The following is a 17,509-nucleotide window of genomic DNA, read 5'->3' as shown; positions in this document are numbered from 1 at the left end:
TTATTCTGGGAATTAGGATGTGCTACTGATGCAGAGATTTTTTGCTTTTAGCAGGAATAATCTTTGAAAATTTTACTAGTATTCCTGAATCCAGCCCAGCTGTAATATATTCTTTGTGATTCTGACCTCTCTAGCCAAATTTGTACATGATAACGTGTGCGTTTGGTACTATATTAATTATTAATTTAGTGCCAAAAATCAAATTGGCCTAAATTTGACTGTCTATAGCAAAGCTTCTAATTTTGCTAGTAAAACTGATGGTTGACTGCAGTTAATAGACATCATATATTCCAATTGGGCTGTTCTGAACCGATACTTCTTGTCATTAAAAATGAAGAAAGAAAAAAATGCAAGCCAAAACAAAAACCCAATGAACTTGAGTAATGCAAAACAGCATTAGCTGAAAAGATGATCTTAGGCTTTTGTTCATGTTGCTTTTTGGGACTTCTCTCAGGAGCCTTTTTGAGTAAAATGTATGCAGTGTTGAGTTTTATAGTTGACTGGAATGATAGATTTCAATCTCTACTGATTATTTAGGAAAGTACCTTAAATGTGCTACAGTCTTCTATTATCTGATTAGGGATCAGTATGACTAAAAGTATAACTCTTTACGTGGTATAGTCTTTTCAGTGACATAGTTTTGATTAATGCCTTCCATGGTCTCAGATTTTAATGTAAGCTGTTCAGGCAGAAGAGTAATCCAAACTGTACTGAAACCCTTAGGTTTTCTGAGGTGAGGTTGTAAGAGGAAGGTAAGTATATAAAGCCATTTATTTTCTCCAGAAAGCTGCTTTTAAAGCCAAAACTTCTAAGCTGAATGCCTGGTCTCACTGAAGTTGATTAATATCTTGTATTCTGTTTTCATACACTGAAATTGCTCTTCTGTGTACAGTGAAGAGAAAATGTTCAAAACTGAATGAAATGGCACAATTTATAGGGACAGATTTCAAGGAAGATAAGAAGAGATTTTCCTATAAATGTAAAATGAAAATGCTGCTTGGGAATGACAGACTGGGAAAAAGAAATTTCTTTCTGGAAAAGCTGTGCATTTTTGTTGTTGTTCCGTTGTTGTTTTAGCAAGTAATTATGAAAGCAATAAATGTGCTTATGCTTCGAGATGTGGGATGAAAGTAAAAGATTTGTGGTCAGGTACCTAATTAATTGATTTGTGACTAGTGTGAAAAATGCTTGGTCACGTTGCGCAGATAAAAACTGTGATTTATGAACAGTTACAGAAATTCATGGCAAATTATCAGTGTGTGGCTACTGATCTCTTTCAGCTGATGTTTCTAAGTGATATTTAAAATGACCCAATGTGATTTTAGATACCTCAGTCTGAGAGGGAATGGGAAAAGTCTCCATGGAATTTTTTTTTTTTTTGTTATTGTTGTCAAGGAAGGGCACATCAGTGTTGGTAATTATTGATCAGGAAAGTTTCAGTTGATTCAGCTGTAGTTCTATGGCTTTAAGGATCTGTCCAGATTCAGAAAAAAAGAAACTTTTCCTTTTTTTGTTTTTGACTTCTCACACAACCTTATGGTAGTGTTTTCTTGACCACAGTGCACTGAATTTCATAACATGCACACTTTATGTTAGAGAATATATTATTTTTCTCTTATATGTGCACAGCTAATCTGTAGGGGATCTCTTGAGCCTTTTAGACCTTAATCTAAAGGTGTTTGGGGTCAACTTGAGAGTCTGGAGCTCTATACATCGGAAGGATGTTAGTGCTGCTTTAGACGTTGTGTTTGTCCCTGTTCTCTGCATGGGTGTGTTTATGTATGCATGAACTTATATTTATCTTTTCATAACAATATACATTGGCTTTACATGGAAGTATTAGATGCAGACAGAAAGCATTTGTCTAGATCTTCTTTCTTTAATTCTTTATTTTTAAAAATTTTTAATTTTTTTATTTTTAAAAATTTTTATTTTTAAAGATTTTTAAAATTCTTTATTTTAACAACCTTGGAATGCTGGCTTCTGTAAATTTTGTGATGATGTTTGCAATATATTTTTCTCCTCTAAAGGTTTTAAGGAAGCAAGATGTTAAAGCAGATGAAGCAGAAGAACTCATGAGAAATAAACTTGTGAAGTATGAAAGTGAAAAGCACCAGGTAAGACTTTAATTTTTCCTTTTTGTTTGATTTTAAATGAGTGTATAGTGTCATCTGTTACAGTATATGCTTTCTTTTTCTGAGAAACCAGCAGAATGAAACTTTCTTTACTCTTTAAGAATTCAAGGTGTGGGATTTTTTCCTGCATCAGAGGCACTGTGAAATAGCTTTGCTCAGCTTGTGTCTCTGCTTCAAAGCTCTTCAGTTATAGTATGTTACTTCTAATGGCTCTTCCATCCTGTCAGGCAGACAAATTTATAACTTGGGCATAATCCTTGATTTCTTTCTCTACTTTGTCTCTGAATTTGTATGTAGTCTGCTGTTTCTTATTTGCAGGAGCTCAAAGCAGCTTTTCTTCATCCCTGCAACTAGCTCATGCTGGTTATGTTGCACCATAGTTATTATTAATTACTCTTACTGAACTGTTGCCATATTTCACTCTTTCTTTTCATAGAAAAGAAAATTTCTTGTATTTCTGTTCTAGCAGGATGCTAGGGCTATATTATGCTTTCCTTGGTTTTTTTTCCACTTGCATCAAGTTTAGCATCTTTCAAAGGAATACCCCTTCATGCCAAGCCTTTATGTAGTGTAGTGTTTTATGTAGTGTTTTATGTTATGTTGTTCTCTTCATTCCCTTAATGTTGGTCCTGTTTACTTTGCCCATTTGCCAGGCTTTCAACATCCTCCTTCAGATTGCTATCTCAACAATAACAATTTCTGCTGTCAAAACCTCTATTTATTTTCAAGTGGATCTTTGAACTATTTATGGAAGAAGTCAAAAAATATTTTGAAGCTTTTGCTTTCGTTTCTTTTTTTTTTCATGGTCATCGATTTGATGACTATTTCTGATTACACATTTTGAATATTATGTCTTTAGGAAAACTTTCAGTTTTATTAAATTTAGGGCACTTCAATTTTTAGTCATCTTGTTTCCAGAACAATTCAAATACATCATCTTGCGCAACACAGAAACCCCATAGGTTTTACCAATTACAGTTCTACCAATGCGTGTCATCTTTAACACTTCTAGGAATAAAATACTTACCAAAGGTGACTTAAAATATTAAGTCATTATTAATTTTGAGTTTGAAAGTATGTTTCAAATCCAGGGACAATGTTTTTGAAACTTTGTTAAAACTTATCTTCCATTTTTTTTCTTTAAACCCAGTAAAAATTTACTTTTGTGATTTTTTTTGTTTTGGGTGATATTAATTATTTTATATCTTTATGAATAAATTTATATATTTGTGGAAAAATTATAGACTGTAAGTAAAATTCCCTTTATGTAATTTAAATAAATATTGCAGGGATTTATTACAAATGAAGGTTTACTTAAAATTTTGGACAAATAAAAATAGTGTGTATATTATACCACATTTTAGATAGATGCTTATGTGGATGAATTTGTGTCAAAATTAAATGTTAAAATACACTTTTATATTATGATGCCTACATTGCTTTTCTTTTTTCATCATCCTCTGAAATGCAAGCTTGAGCAGGAATTGGAGCAGTCCCGGAAAAAGTTGAGTGAATCTGAAGGCAGTAGAGAAGCTCTTTTGCATCAGGTAACTGCTTTAGTGTGGTAAAAATCCTAAGGTTTTCATATTAGGTTGTGTCTGAGTCTTTTTGTTTAGTATTCTTATCTCATACTCTGATAAAATGGTTTTATGAAGGAAGGCATGAGGTATAGGAAGACAGGTTTAAGTGTGTATAATATGTGGACTGAGCTCGTTATCCTTTTTCTGCTTTCCAAACATTTATGTGTATGTGTTCCTATATATTAATTATAATAGTGATAGTAATGGTATGTTTTCAGTACATAAACACATTTTGTGAAATTTCCTTTCATAATATACTTTAGAACTACTCCTATATTAGTAATCATTGTTCTGCAAAGCATATGCTATAATTGGTGAAATCAGATAAATCAGTGACCTAGAGGTATTTGGTACATTGTAACATGTAATAAAAGTAAATAATTACCTGAAAAAGTATCTAAAGTGTGCTTTAAACAATAGCTATTGATGCATGTATGATTAAATTCAAAATTTGTAGGAATTTGGATTATGACTTCAGAAAGAATTCCTTTGTCCTAAATATCTTTCCTTTAGAGGGACTGGATAAAAAGACTGAAATAACTAGGGAGGGGGCAATTGGCATTCTCATCTTTTAGCATTAGTTGTTTGTCTTGTGTATCTAGCAGAATACTAGTTTTGAGTTAGCTATATTACTGTTTTGAATTTAAATAATTGTAAATGGCATATAGATTAATATGAATAACAGATATTTTTCTTCAATTCAACTTCAGCATGTTCGATTTTCTCTATTTTCCTACATGTCATCTTTGTAAGTGCTATACTGTATATCATAGAAAGGAAAATGTGAAGACCCCTGTGTTTCTTATGAATAAATACATTGTATTTTTAAGGAGCACAATTTAAATAAAACATACTCTTTATTAAATTTGGATAGACATTTTCACTAGCTATGAGAAAAGACAATTGCAACATATAATATGGTAGCATTTTGTTTGGTCTAAAGAAATTAATGCTCATCTGTGGTCAACATAAATTAAAAGGTTTCCTTTAATTTTGAATAATTAATTTATGGCCTGTAATTAGGAAGTAGTTTGTCTTTTTGTTTACCATCTGCAGTACTCTCAAGATGTATTTATAAATATTTTTCGTGTGCAATATTTTTCAGTGTTTAATAGAAGTATGCTATTTATGTTTTTTGTTCTGTTTTTCATTAACTTTTGATGCTTGTGCATATATTTTAGATTGAAGATCTTCGTTCTCAGCTTTTGAGAGCAGAAGAAGACCGTGTAGAATTGCAGCATCAAATCTCTTATGCTGCTATGCATCGCCAGAGCTATCAGGATGCACAGGATGATGACAGGAGAATTAGAGCAGGTACAGCTAATATTTTACACTGGAGACCTGCAAGCTAGTTAGTGGGCATGGATATTAATTTTATCTTAGAGTTGCAGTCTAATTCTTCTATTGTTTTGACAAAACCAGCCAATTAATTCCTCAGATTTAAGTTAATACATATTGGCACCTGAATATTAACAGACAAATAGCAATGACAATTAATTTATGATAAAATATTTTGACTTGCATGGTTAAAACCGATGAGACAATTTCAGCAAACTGAATGGTGTTTTTACAGAAGAAAAACATGTATTATTTTTAAGTAATAATTTTCCAGAAAACGGGCATTTCAGTCCATTTGCAGTTTGAATTCTGCCATTTTGAAAATGATAACATGAGTCATTGATTAGGTAGTTAATAAGGCTGATGACTTTCTGCTAGAATTTTTAAGCTACATGTTCCTGAGTGCTTTAGAAAATTTTTCTGTATGATGCAGTCAGAGCTTCTGTTTGCACTATGTTAGGGTTTTAGAGTTGGAATAGTTTTATTTAGAAGACAAATACTTTAAACAATTTCGAGATATAATTGCATATTAAATTACCACTTTAGCAAGGTTTTCAATTAATTGCTAGTTATCTATCTGTATTTAAACTTTTCAAACATAATCACATAGGTATTAGAGAAAGTCTTTATCTTTCTCCTTATTAGCATAGCAATGTATTACTCAAGGTAATAGAGAAAAAATGACTCTATTCTAGAGTCCATTGTCTATGGGACTATTTAATTGGTTTGACTAATGACATATTTTCTTAATTCAGAAGCTGAAGTACAAAAATAGCTTCGTTTTTAAAATAGGACTCTGACTCCATGTTTTACAAACCTCAGAGCACTGGAAATGGGCTTAGCTTCAGAAGTGTAATGCAAAATAATAATTTCAATAGTTTTTTCTCCAATCATGTTAATGTATCTGCCTAAAAGTTAGTTTATTTGGAGCAATATGCCTTTCATATTAATAAAAGCATATTTTAACTTTCCTATTAATCTAATAAAACAGTTGTAAAAATATGAGGAAAGTTATAATGTACTGTAAATGTTAAAATACATGAATACATTTGTATAATTTTTGCTGTTGTGTTTCACCTTGCTGTGTTATTCCTTTTTCATCAAAGATATATGGGAAGAAGACAAGTAGAGATTTTTTTCCCTTTGCCTCCAGTAGTTATTTATGACTTAAGACCTTTGAATTTCTGATTGAGAGAATTTATAGCTTACTCTTATCACAATCTTTGGTTGTAGTTTCAGGATTCAGACATAAAATTCACAGATAATGTGACTTTCAAACTGGGAGGTATTACTCTGGTGAGATAAAACCTTGGCCTTGGAAGTGATGGCCAAATTTCATTTACACCAGAACTTCCCCACTGTTTCTTCCATTCTATTTTATTTTATTCAGTTTTGCTGCAGCTTTTGTTGTTTTGGTTGGCTTTTTATTTGAGGGGAGCAGCTGTGTGCAGGAGGAAGAGTGGAAACCCCTATAAAATGTTGGAGAAGTACTGTTTTATTGTTATTAAAATGTTATTAGCTTATGATACAGGTATACAATTTTTCACAGATATTTTGGTGAAAATCAATAGTTGTAGAATAGTCTCAAGTGGAGAAACAAATTGCCAAAAATTAATTGAGATTAAATTAATTTACCATGAGTTGGTATTTCTACTGAATGTGTTGCTCTTTTCTTGCTGTTTTATAGTAGCTGAAAGATATGAGAGAGAGAAGCAAGATCTAGAGAAACATATTTTGGAACTTAAAGCAAAGCTGAGTCATAATGCTGTAATGTCAGAGGTAGAAGAACTGAAGAGATGTGTAGAGCGTAAGGACAAGGAGAAAGCACAGCTTGTGATGCACATACAGGTAAGTTGAGTTTTGCTGCTTTTTGCTTGGTGGCATTTTTGTTTTTTAAATAATTTCTCATCTGTTTAACATTAGGTGATGTATCAGATTAGGGATTAACCTTTAAAACTGAGAGTAACTGTCATGCTCATTATTTATTGTGTAAAGTTTGAAAATTGCCAACTTTTTTCTCTCCCATGTAATACTAAAAAAGGTATTTGCTCTTGCCAATGATTCCATGGTTTGGATTACTTATCTTTCCCATGTGCAAAGAAAAGTTGATCTGATTTTATCAGCACTTACTGTTAATAATGGTTTTTGGAACTACTTTTATAAGGTAGTACTTACTTTCTTATTCCCTATTCCATCATTCCACAGAACTGAAGTTCAACTTTAAAAATTGAAATGCCTTGTTCTATAGGAGAGTGTAGTGGAATAACAAAAGTAGGTCACAATTTCCCTTTTTTTAGTAATTAAATGCAATATAGTAATATAATCATAGGTATTAGTAGTCTTCTTTATGGTAAGCATATTAGAATGTTTAATGTGATTCTTTATGAGAAGGATGAGAGCAGCCTTTTGTACTGGAATTTTAGTTAGAAGATTTTGACCATAAAACGAGATCCAAGTAGGCAATAGCCTTCTTATTTAAGATGGGAAATTTCTGTGTTTCTTGCTCTTGCCTAGATTTGTCATTGGTAGTAGAATGGCTGAACAGTAACAATTTTCTTCTGTCTACCGTGACTGTCAAGAGAAAAGAGTTTGCAAAACCATGTGTACTATTTCAGTAGTCAAGATTTTACTTTTTGTTCAGCTTGTATTTTGGCATTCTGTAAGCAAGGAATTTTGTATGTATTTTCCTAATGAAGGTACTTATCTATGAAATGATATTGCATATCTTTGGAAATTCAAATGTAGGAATTGATTTTTTTTGTCTTTATAGATTTACAGGACTATACTCTTCAGTTTACTTCTGTTACCTTGTCAGTTCTCTCCTGATTTAAATCAAATTAATACATCAAATTACTTTTGGAAAAAAATGGCCTTCTGAAAATAAGTTCCTACGTGCTTTATGAAATTCGGTTGTTGAATAGGTTTAAAAGAACCTGAAGTGTTTCTGTAGAGGGTAAGATGAGCAGAACTCATTTCCTGGTGTCCATCAGCATTTGTATTCTAGCTGGTAAATAAAACCCATGAGTAACTGAAAACATTCTGGGTTTTGGTTTTGTTGTGCCTGGGAAACTAATTATTTTGGTGACAGGAATTAATGGGGTAAGAACCCACATAAACCCAATTATTTTAAACTTCTACTTGTAGAACATGCTTTCTTAAGGGTCAGAATGATTTTATAATATTAATTTCCTGCCCTGAAAATACTCATGCAATAGTGCTCAGTTGGGGTCATTGTCATTTCTCTGAGTTAGAAATCTTTGACTTCCCTCATTTTCTCAACAGAAAATACTTTGTACTTCTTATCTGCTTCCCACTGCCGTTCTCCTACAGGGGCAGTAACAGGAAAATAGCTAGTGTGTTTTTCTTTTAATGAGACATCAAGGAATGCAAGGATGTGAATTTCTAAACTTGTGTACTAACAAAGCATTTTGTCAAGCCTGTTCTGACAGCTGCTCCTATCAGATAGTCTGATTCCCAGTTGGAAGTGACCAGTCATGTTTGACTTGGGTGTGATTTATCTTTGTTTAGTGGGGAGAATCTAACTTGCCTCTGATGTAAATGGGATATTAGAAATTTCTTTTGATTTATTAAAATATCATTGTTTCCAACAATTTGAGTTGTGTGTGTTGTACATTTAGCCTCCTACAGTTTCCATAAAATTACAGTGTGATGTGAAATGAACAGGATGAAAAACGTTAAAACATATTCTTAAACTCATGTTTAGAAGTGAGTTCAATCTTAGTTCAATTTGATTTTAAATTTAATATTTATTTCAGCTACTCTAGTTTACTTAAGGGAGTGGTTGTGCTATCTTCCAAATGTTTACAATCATCTTCAAGTCATTTTTCTGCATGAAGCCAAATAGATATGGGGCTGTTGTGGCTAAATGTTAAGATTTAACTATTATGACTAAGAAATAATTAAAGTGCACAAATTACAAAGATGCTATACCCTACTTTCTCCGTAAGTATTTTTAGAGTCTTTAGAGTTTTTTAGACTCTTTTAGCCTGGAAACTTGTTTGATTTACTAATTACTCTTCATTTGGATTTGGTGTTAGTATTCTTATAGTATTGTCCAGTACAGCAGTCAGTTTGTTAAAATATTTCAGGTTTTCTGAGGGTATTGATATGTTTAATTAATGTTAGAATTCTTCAGTTATATAAATCTTTCAGTTTTATAAAGATTGATTCATATTCTCACTAAAATTTACTTTTACTTTTTCTTCTACAAATGAAGTTGTCGGCCAATTAAATGGCAGTAGTGCAAGCCCTTATAGATTAGAAAGAATTTTGGCAACTGCACCCATGTTAACACAGAGATACACATTTATTGCACATAACTAGGAATTCAAAAGTACAGATCAGTCCATTTGGGACTTCTGTTTTGATATAGAAACAGAGTGTGGAGATACTTTCTCTGTCCTCTTGCTTTACACGGCTGGCTTCATGAAATATTGACTTGCTGTTATGCTGTTTTCTACCTGATTTCAACTGTTGGGTCTGTGCTGGCTTAACTCTTTTAAGCAAAGTGCAAACTCTTTGCTAAGGTTTATCTTATTTACACATATTGTAAAAATAAAACATTAAAAGTCACTTCATATTGGTACATTCATGTCAAAATCCAGTTTTCCTCCTCATGCAAATAGTTCGGGTTGATAAACTAGTTGCATCAAGGTAAATACCTAAAACAAATGTTCCTCTTTATTATACTGTAAATCAATAAATTGGAGGTTGATTTACTTCTACACGATAAGGGGAATGTTTACAGTTAATTGAATATTATTTTATGTGTTTAAGATTAGACTCATATTTCATTAAAAAGTTTGTGGGAGCAGTAGTTTTGTTAATGAAGTGTGTACTCTGGGGAAATTATATATAAATAACTATTTTTTTGTGGTGCAGTGTTGAGTACTACATGAATTTAGTCTGACATCCTTTATGGTCTCCAGAAAGACATGAAATAGGAAGTGATAATAGCATGTGTAATCATAGGACTAAAAAAATGATGACCCGTTTTAGAAAATCTGTGGAACGGTAAATGTACTATCTGATTGTATTTTATGAGGTTATTTTTAACTTCTGCTATACTCAATTTAAATCTTTGTCTTTAAAGAAGTATGTTAATCTGTTTTCATTGGAAATTAAGCTTGTTTTGATTTAAATTTTGCTAGTTGTAGCTTATGAGCTTGTTTTGGTTATCTTTTTAGTACAGCAAATGCTGTCTCAAAGAGATTGGTACAATTTGCTGCCTGCCAGGAGATGTTGGCCTGGTTTGGACAGAGAAAAAACCCCAAACTAACAAACTGACAAGGAGAGAGCCCTTAACAACACCCTTAACAACAAACCCAATCTCCTCCTTCCCCCAGCCTTGTGGAAGTATCCTTGTCTAATTAGTCATTCTATGTCCATCTGTAAAGTTTCCCAATCTTTCATAGATAAAATAATTTTCCTTTATCCATTCTGAATTGCAGTCTGTTTATTTCAGGCTACATCCGCTGTTTTTTTCAGTCATTCTGAAATCTAATCCTCTTAAAATTATTTCAGTCCCCTGTGGCTTGATAATATGTTTGACTGGCTATAGATCAGGTCTATCAAATTTGTCTTTCATAATGAAAAGGCTGAATGGTATGAAAGCAGTCTAAATAGGCCCAAAATGCAGAATACTAATGTGAATTTCTGTGTCATGATCTCAGAAAAATACAATTTTGCTAGTGTTACTTCAAAAACTGATTTCTGAGCATGTCCTTTCAGAATGTGTGTGGACACTATTATTCCTGAGTTTCTTATGAGACTGTTCAGAGAAATATGATTTGAAAAATAGAGAATATTTTATTTTTAAAATGTGTGTTTTCAATTTAATTAATTTTTGAAAGGCTTATATATGCCTCTGACACTTTCAAACATCTTTGCACTTTGTTCTAGAAGCATTTACCAAGCTGCTGTATTCTCTTTGTATTCAATGCTAAGAAATATACCTTTATTTAGCATATTGTTTTCATACAGGCAACCAGCATAAAACTGGGTAACAACTAGCTCATAAACTATAAATTCCAGTTGTTGTGGTGACTGCTGTTTTGTCCTTTCCAGTTATTCTTTTCCTCTCATCTGTTTACATTAATCTCCTTATATCTTACTATTTGGTTTATTTCTTATTTGTGTAGTGTGTAATATATAGTCAATGATTGATCTCAAACTTAGAATACAGAAAAATAACAAGAACAACTAGAAGAGGAAAAAATGCAGAAAGAATTGAGTAGTATGTATTCTACATCTTGTGTTGGAATTCTTTACTCTTGCAGAGGGGGAGATTCTCTGGGCTAACAGAATTTTCCTTGATAGTCAAGAAGATCTTTTATGCTGTTCATACTTAGTAAAAATGTGATTTAATGTTGCTGTATGTTATTTGATAAAGTTTCATACTGCACATCTTTAGAGAATGTTTGTATTTTGCTATTATCATTCCAGATGTTAACATCTGACCTGGAAAACAGGGAGAAGCAACAGGAAAAAATGCTGGATCAGCTAAAGGAGATAGAGAATTGCTACAAGGCTTGTGAGAGTGGACGCAGACAAACTGAACTCCAGTCTGCTGAGTTAGCTCAGCAGGTTGAAGAGAGTACCAAGGAAGCAGAACGCTATCTCAGTGAATTCAAGCACTCAGAGGCACTCAGGCTGGAGATTGAGAAAAAAAGAGAGGATTTGAAGGTGAGAGCCCAGGAAACCATCCGCCAATGGAAATTGAAGTGCAAGAAACTGGATCGTGAGGTAGAAAAGCAAAATCAAACTATCAGTGAACTGATGGACAAGAATAGTCAGGTAAGATTTGTTGATTTTTTTTGGTACCATTTCCCTTTGTTTTGAAAATGAAGAGAAGGAGTTTATATGCAAACTGTGACTTAAACTGCTTTCTGCTTTAAGTTCTGGACCTCTTCTGTATAATTTTCAGAACTTTTTCTTTAAAAAATCAATTTGAAAATTGATTGTGTAACATTTCTGAGGTTTTCGTTTGTCTTTGTTCAGTATGGCAGACCACTTATTCCTCTTTTTTTCCTCCTCTAGAGTTTCTCAGGAAAAAACATAGTTTTTATTTTTTTTTTTGGTTTTGACTTAGAATTATTTGTTCAGTTGCTGACACTGTTTTAAAGACAAGCACATCAATGCTAATGTTTATCATCCTCTATCAGAATAATGATAGAAACCACGATTCTGTTGACAAGAGTTTGTTTCTATAGTGGCTGATATAGTGCTTAACTCTATGCTGTGAGCTTTTATCTTAACTTACATGCTCTGCTGGTGCAGTCTGTCATATTGTATGGCTTTTGTTTTACAGTGCTATACTCTTTTCACATATTTTCTCATGGCATCCTTCCAGTTTAAGTTACTGAATGTGATGGGCTTGAGAGGGCTCCATCCTCTGTTTTGTTTTGCTCAAAGATTGAGGTTTTCAAGGGCTAAATGGGATGCAGTGGTGGATGTCTATTAATCCTGTGTTGTTTCTGATCCAACAATCTGTTCTGAGAGTGGTTCATGAGTACAAGCATGGTCAAAGCACAGGAGAAGTCACAATGGGGCTATCACTGAGTTGAAATTAATAAAATGTAGCAAAACTAAACTTTGATTCCTGGTGTTGCTATTTCTTTCCTATTGCCTATCATATTCCTTACTTTTTATTATTATTTCCTCTTTCCATGCTCCAGCAATTCATTTTATAGTAATCTTGTATTTGTTTGCCCTAGTGCTTGTCTGGGAAAGTAAGTGTGGTGGTTTGACCAGGAAGAAGTGGGAATTCTGGGATGCTGTGGTCATTCTTACATGATTCTTAAGCATGTAAGAAGTTGGTCAGTCTTGCCTAAGAAAATGGAGGTTGTAAGGAGAGGAAGAAAACCTGAATCATTTAAAAAAACATGGGTGTCTATGAAATGGACAAATAAGAAGCAAAAAGTAGAAACAAATTGTGAATAAGAAGCAGTAGTTCCCAGAAAGGTTCTGGAATCACTGTTCTTGTAAACACATAGGCTGGTCTTTGTAGAGGCACTTGATAACTCTTTCCATGTTGAAATTTTCTTTGTTATGTAAGATTCTTTAATATGGATTTTTCCTCTTTTTATGTGGCAAGTATATTCATATGCTAAATGCAGTGGTTAAACTTTGGCTTAAGCTCCATTTAAGAAATGCTGTCAGTATTTGTTTTTACTTTTGAAGTGGTGACCATCCTGCCAACAGGTTTGAGGTAATTGTCTGATGAAGAAAGTTTCTTTATTTTAAGATATAGAAGATTAAATGAACTGTGTGTCATTGTGAAGGAGAAAAAAGTACAAACAATGTTTCATGTTCTCAATATAGAGTTGGAAGCAGTTTTACCTATAGAGATATAATCAATCTAGGTGCAGCATTTAGTATAAACTTGAGGTAGCTAGATGAACATAATTTAACTACCTTTGAAATGCAGACAATTAACAATTGAGACAAAAATCTGTAAAAACAATAAAGGAAGAAATCTGTAAAAACAATAAAGGCAGTTTGTTTTCTTTGATTTCTGTTAGAAGACTTCAGAGGGTTGATGGAAAATTTTCAAAATTGGGTTGCAATCATAGCTTGCAATTTTGAGATTTTTCAAATATTGGCAGACAACAAATGTGCTATACAAAGATTGTTTAGGTTTCATTCTTTTGGAATTACTGGGATAATTTGGTTGAAGTTTTGCCCATGTAGTTGTCCTTAATATTGTTTGACAGTGGAGTTTCTGACATCTTTTGAAACATATGTTCTTTAAATTATGTAATGTAGAAAACATACTCAAAGCAAGTAACTTATAGGTTGTAGTTTGAAATTTTACTGGAGTTTTGTTTTTGTTTGGTTTTTGGTGGTGCTTTGAGTTTTTTAAACCAAATTCTTCCAGTAGAATTACAAGATAGGTTTAGGAGAGTCTTTTTGTCGGGTAGGTTTTTTTTTTCTGGAAAAACCCATGATGGTCATCAGTCCATGTCCTCAATTTATTACATTTGTATTTTGCTTTGTGTTGCTTATTCTTGTTGTAATTGCAAACTGTTTTATTATTTTTAACTGCACGCTTTTAACCCTAATTGCCTTTTTGTTCTGGATTGTTTCAAGTTATTTTGCTATATCCATAAGAAATGTGTGTTGCTTGTGGAATTGATGAAAATGCTCAGTAAAATTTAGTATAAAATTTATTAAGTCAGTTGAAAGAATCTGATATATTGGAACAGATTGCCCAAATGGGTTGTGTAGTCTCCCTCACTGAAGATACTCAAGAACCATCTGGATGCCATCCTGTGTCTGTGTTGTAGGAAAAGTCTGCTTGAGCAGGGAGGTTGGACCAGATGACTCATTGCGGTCCTTTCAAGCTTGCACATTCTGTGATTCTCTGCTAATTTTTACATTAAATATATCAATGTTGAACACCCAAGCCCTCAAGATCCTAGGAAAACACGGGAATTTTTTATTATTTTATTGCATTTGATTGATTTCTATTTAGGAGATGATGTCGTTATTTCTTGGCTTTGATGCATAAGTGAATCAAGCTTTTAACTGCTACTAATTCATCTACTGGGCATAATTTCAAACAGAAGTTAAAGCTAGTATGCTTCCTATGTAATATTTTAGAAAATAAACAAAAATAAGTCAGCATATGGAATGGACCATAGGTATGCTTTATATTTCCAGTAGTCATCCCTGTATGCTGCTGCATTACTCTATTACCTTATTTTCTCCATCTTGTTTTCTGGAGGAGCCAATAAAGAAACACTTCTCAGTCTGCAAAGAGAGAGTGTGAGAAGCAGAGAATTAACCAGAACTATCCCTATTTAGAAGGCTATGTAATTTAAGGACGAGTCCAAGTTTGAGATTGCACATGATCTAAAGTGTGTAAATTTAAAGAAACACTGACTACATTTGAACTGAGTTCGTCGCAAGCAAAAATTTTGTATTTTCACATACATATGTTAATTGTTCCATAGACATTCCTGATGTCTAAGGATATCCTTCCAACAATTGTCTTTAATTGCTTCAGATCAGAATGGATTTTTTTTCTTTCCTAGGCCCTTAAAGAAAAAGATGATCTCAAAAGTCAGCTTCTCTCGGCTATAAATCAAATAGAAAACCTGCGGAAAGAGCTGAATGATGTGCTTACAAAGAGAGCCCAGCAGGAAGAACTCCTCCACTGTAAAGAGGTAAAACTGAATGAAATGGAGTCACACCAGGTATCTCTTGAAGAAGAGATCAAAGAAGTTCAAGGTACCGTAAAAAAATTGGAGAATGAGTTGAAAAAGCAAGTCTTTCTACAAAACCAAATGCAAGCTGAGAAGGAGCACTTGAAGACAGAACTTGCAACTATTAACTTGTTTCATAAAAAAGACCAAGAACGACTCCTAGAAATGCAAGCAGATGTAAAACATTTAAGTGCTGTCCGTGTGGAACTAACAAACAGAATTGCAGAAGAGGAGAAAGCCAAAAAGGAATTACTTAAGAGCCTCTCAGACCTCCAGAAACAGCAGGAATCTAGTCATGAAGAGATGATTTCAGCTAACAGGCAGCTGAAGATGGAAAGAGAAATTCACCAACAGGAGTTGGCAGATCTTAGATCAGAGTTACAAAATGTGAAAATCAAACATGAACAAAATGTTCAAGAGCTCATGAAACTCCTTAAACAAGAAAAAGATGATGGAGAGGCTCAGATTAGAATACTAAAGGTACTTATTGCCAAGAATTCCAATGTCAGATTTTCCCCCTCCTCCCACACACCCTACGCACAGCCCCTGCCACTGAATGACGACGGTAATAAAGCATGGACTTTAAAGCACTTAACACACATGTTATTGCAAGCCATTGTAAAAGTTTAAAGTTCAGGGTAAAAGTGTTACAGCACCAGTTTTAGGTCAGAAACTTAGTTCAAAAATAGTAAAATAGATATGATCAAAATAAAAGGAAATTTATGATGCTGTAATGTTTTAATATGGCAGGCAGGTGAAGTCCCAAGTGACTGGGAAGGGGAAGCGTTGTATCATACAGTCACCCCAGGACACCATCTTTTAATAGGGTAGAAAGGAGGACTGTCCTTTCAGGGAGCTACTGGCCTGTCAGCCTTCTCTCTTTTCCTGGGAAGATCATGGAACAAAACCTTTTAGAAGCTACACTAAACCACATGGAGGACAGGGAGGTGATTTGAGACAGTCAGCGCAGCTTCACCAAGGGCAAATCCTATCTGACCAACCCAGTGGCCTTCTCTGATGGAGCTGACTGCATCAGGGGACAGGGGAAGGGCTACAGATGTCATTTAGCTGGACTTTTGTAAAGTGTTTGACACAGTGCCCCACAACATCCTTCTCTCTAAATTGGAGAGAGATGGATTTGGTAGGTGGACTGTTAGATAGATAATAAATTGGCTGAATGGTCACATTCAGAGGGTTGTGGTCAGTGGCTCAGAGTCCAGATGGAGTCCTGATGTGCAGGAGTGATGAGTGGTGTTCCTCCGGGATCTGTATTGGGACTAGTGTTTAGTTATGTAATATATCATTCATGACTTGATAATAGTTCTTAAGCAGTTGGTAACATGGAAACCTTTAAGTGAAGAAAGCAATAAAAACCCCCCTAGGTGGTTGTTAGTAGAAGGATCATTAAAATCAAATATTTTGACAGCAGTGCTTTAACATTGTAGACCTAATTTTTAGTGTGTGTGTGTCATTATTTAAGTGGTCTGTCCAAAAGTGGTTTTTTCTTTGGCAATGACATTGAAATTAAGAGTTTACATTTGATATCAAGTGAGAAGAAAGAAAGTGTATTCTGGATGCAAATAAGAAAAAATAAGTTGGTGGTGACTGTGTTTTTCTATGAAGCAGCAAGTCCTACTGTTAGGACCTTTTTGTCTTTACTGATTGTTGAACCTAAACAGAGTATTAAAAAAATTGACTTCCATATTTCATTTACAGTTCCATGACTACCCCAGAATCATAAATCCTAAATATGTTTTTTAAGAGCAGAAGGTTTGAGGGAGATGAATTTTCTAAGATATTAGGGTAGGCAAATTTTTCAGAAGTATACGAAATGATAATGCACAAGATTCTCTTAATTAAGAGACTATAAGTGAAAAAAATAGAAAATCACATGTGTCTCTTGGAAGATCTGATGAGAACATGTCATCCTGCAGGTGATTTGGTTACTTTTTGTCTGAACTCATCATTACATTGCATTTGGATTTCAATTTTATGGACATACTTTTCTTCTAAAGTAAGGTAAACTTAAAATACATTTTATCTTTTTTTACCCCTTTTTTTTTTTAAATAAGTATTTTGTTCTTAGAGTAGTCTTTGGGGAAATCCAACAGAAAAAGTTGGAGTTTTTTTAACCTATTACATTTTTTTTTCAAGCTGCTAAGATTTTGTGGCTAGCAACCGATTGTCTTTTACTGTTACAGTAATAGTTGACCTTATTTATACCTCA

General features: G+C 33.5%; 1 protein-coding gene across 1 annotated transcript in view; it reads left to right on the top strand.

The window, feature by feature from the left end:
- CEP128 (centrosomal protein 128) overlaps window positions 1-17,509 on the top strand; it is a 93,708-nt gene that overhangs the window by 20,148 nt on the left and 56,051 nt on the right. Inside the window, exons 8-13 of the mRNA XM_054275953.1 lie at window positions 2,031-2,117; window positions 3,608-3,682; window positions 4,897-5,029; window positions 6,741-6,901; window positions 11,519-11,869; window positions 15,112-15,762. Coding sequence (XP_054131928.1) covers window positions 2,031-2,117; window positions 3,608-3,682; window positions 4,897-5,029; window positions 6,741-6,901; window positions 11,519-11,869; window positions 15,112-15,762 — 1,458 coding nt within the window. The remainder of the gene's footprint in view (window positions 1-2,030; window positions 2,118-3,607; window positions 3,683-4,896; window positions 5,030-6,740; window positions 6,902-11,518; window positions 11,870-15,111; window positions 15,763-17,509) is intronic.

This window comes from Melozone crissalis, unplaced genomic scaffold, assembly GCF_028551555.1.
Source record: "Melozone crissalis strain CALT ecotype California unplaced genomic scaffold, PUWL_Pcris_2 ptg000018l_1, whole genome shotgun sequence".
NCBI classification, from domain to species: Eukaryota; Metazoa; Chordata; class Aves; order Passeriformes; family Passerellidae; genus Melozone; species Melozone crissalis.
The sequence above is the reverse complement of the archived record's forward strand: the minus strand, read 5'-3'. Positions and strand labels throughout refer to the sequence as shown.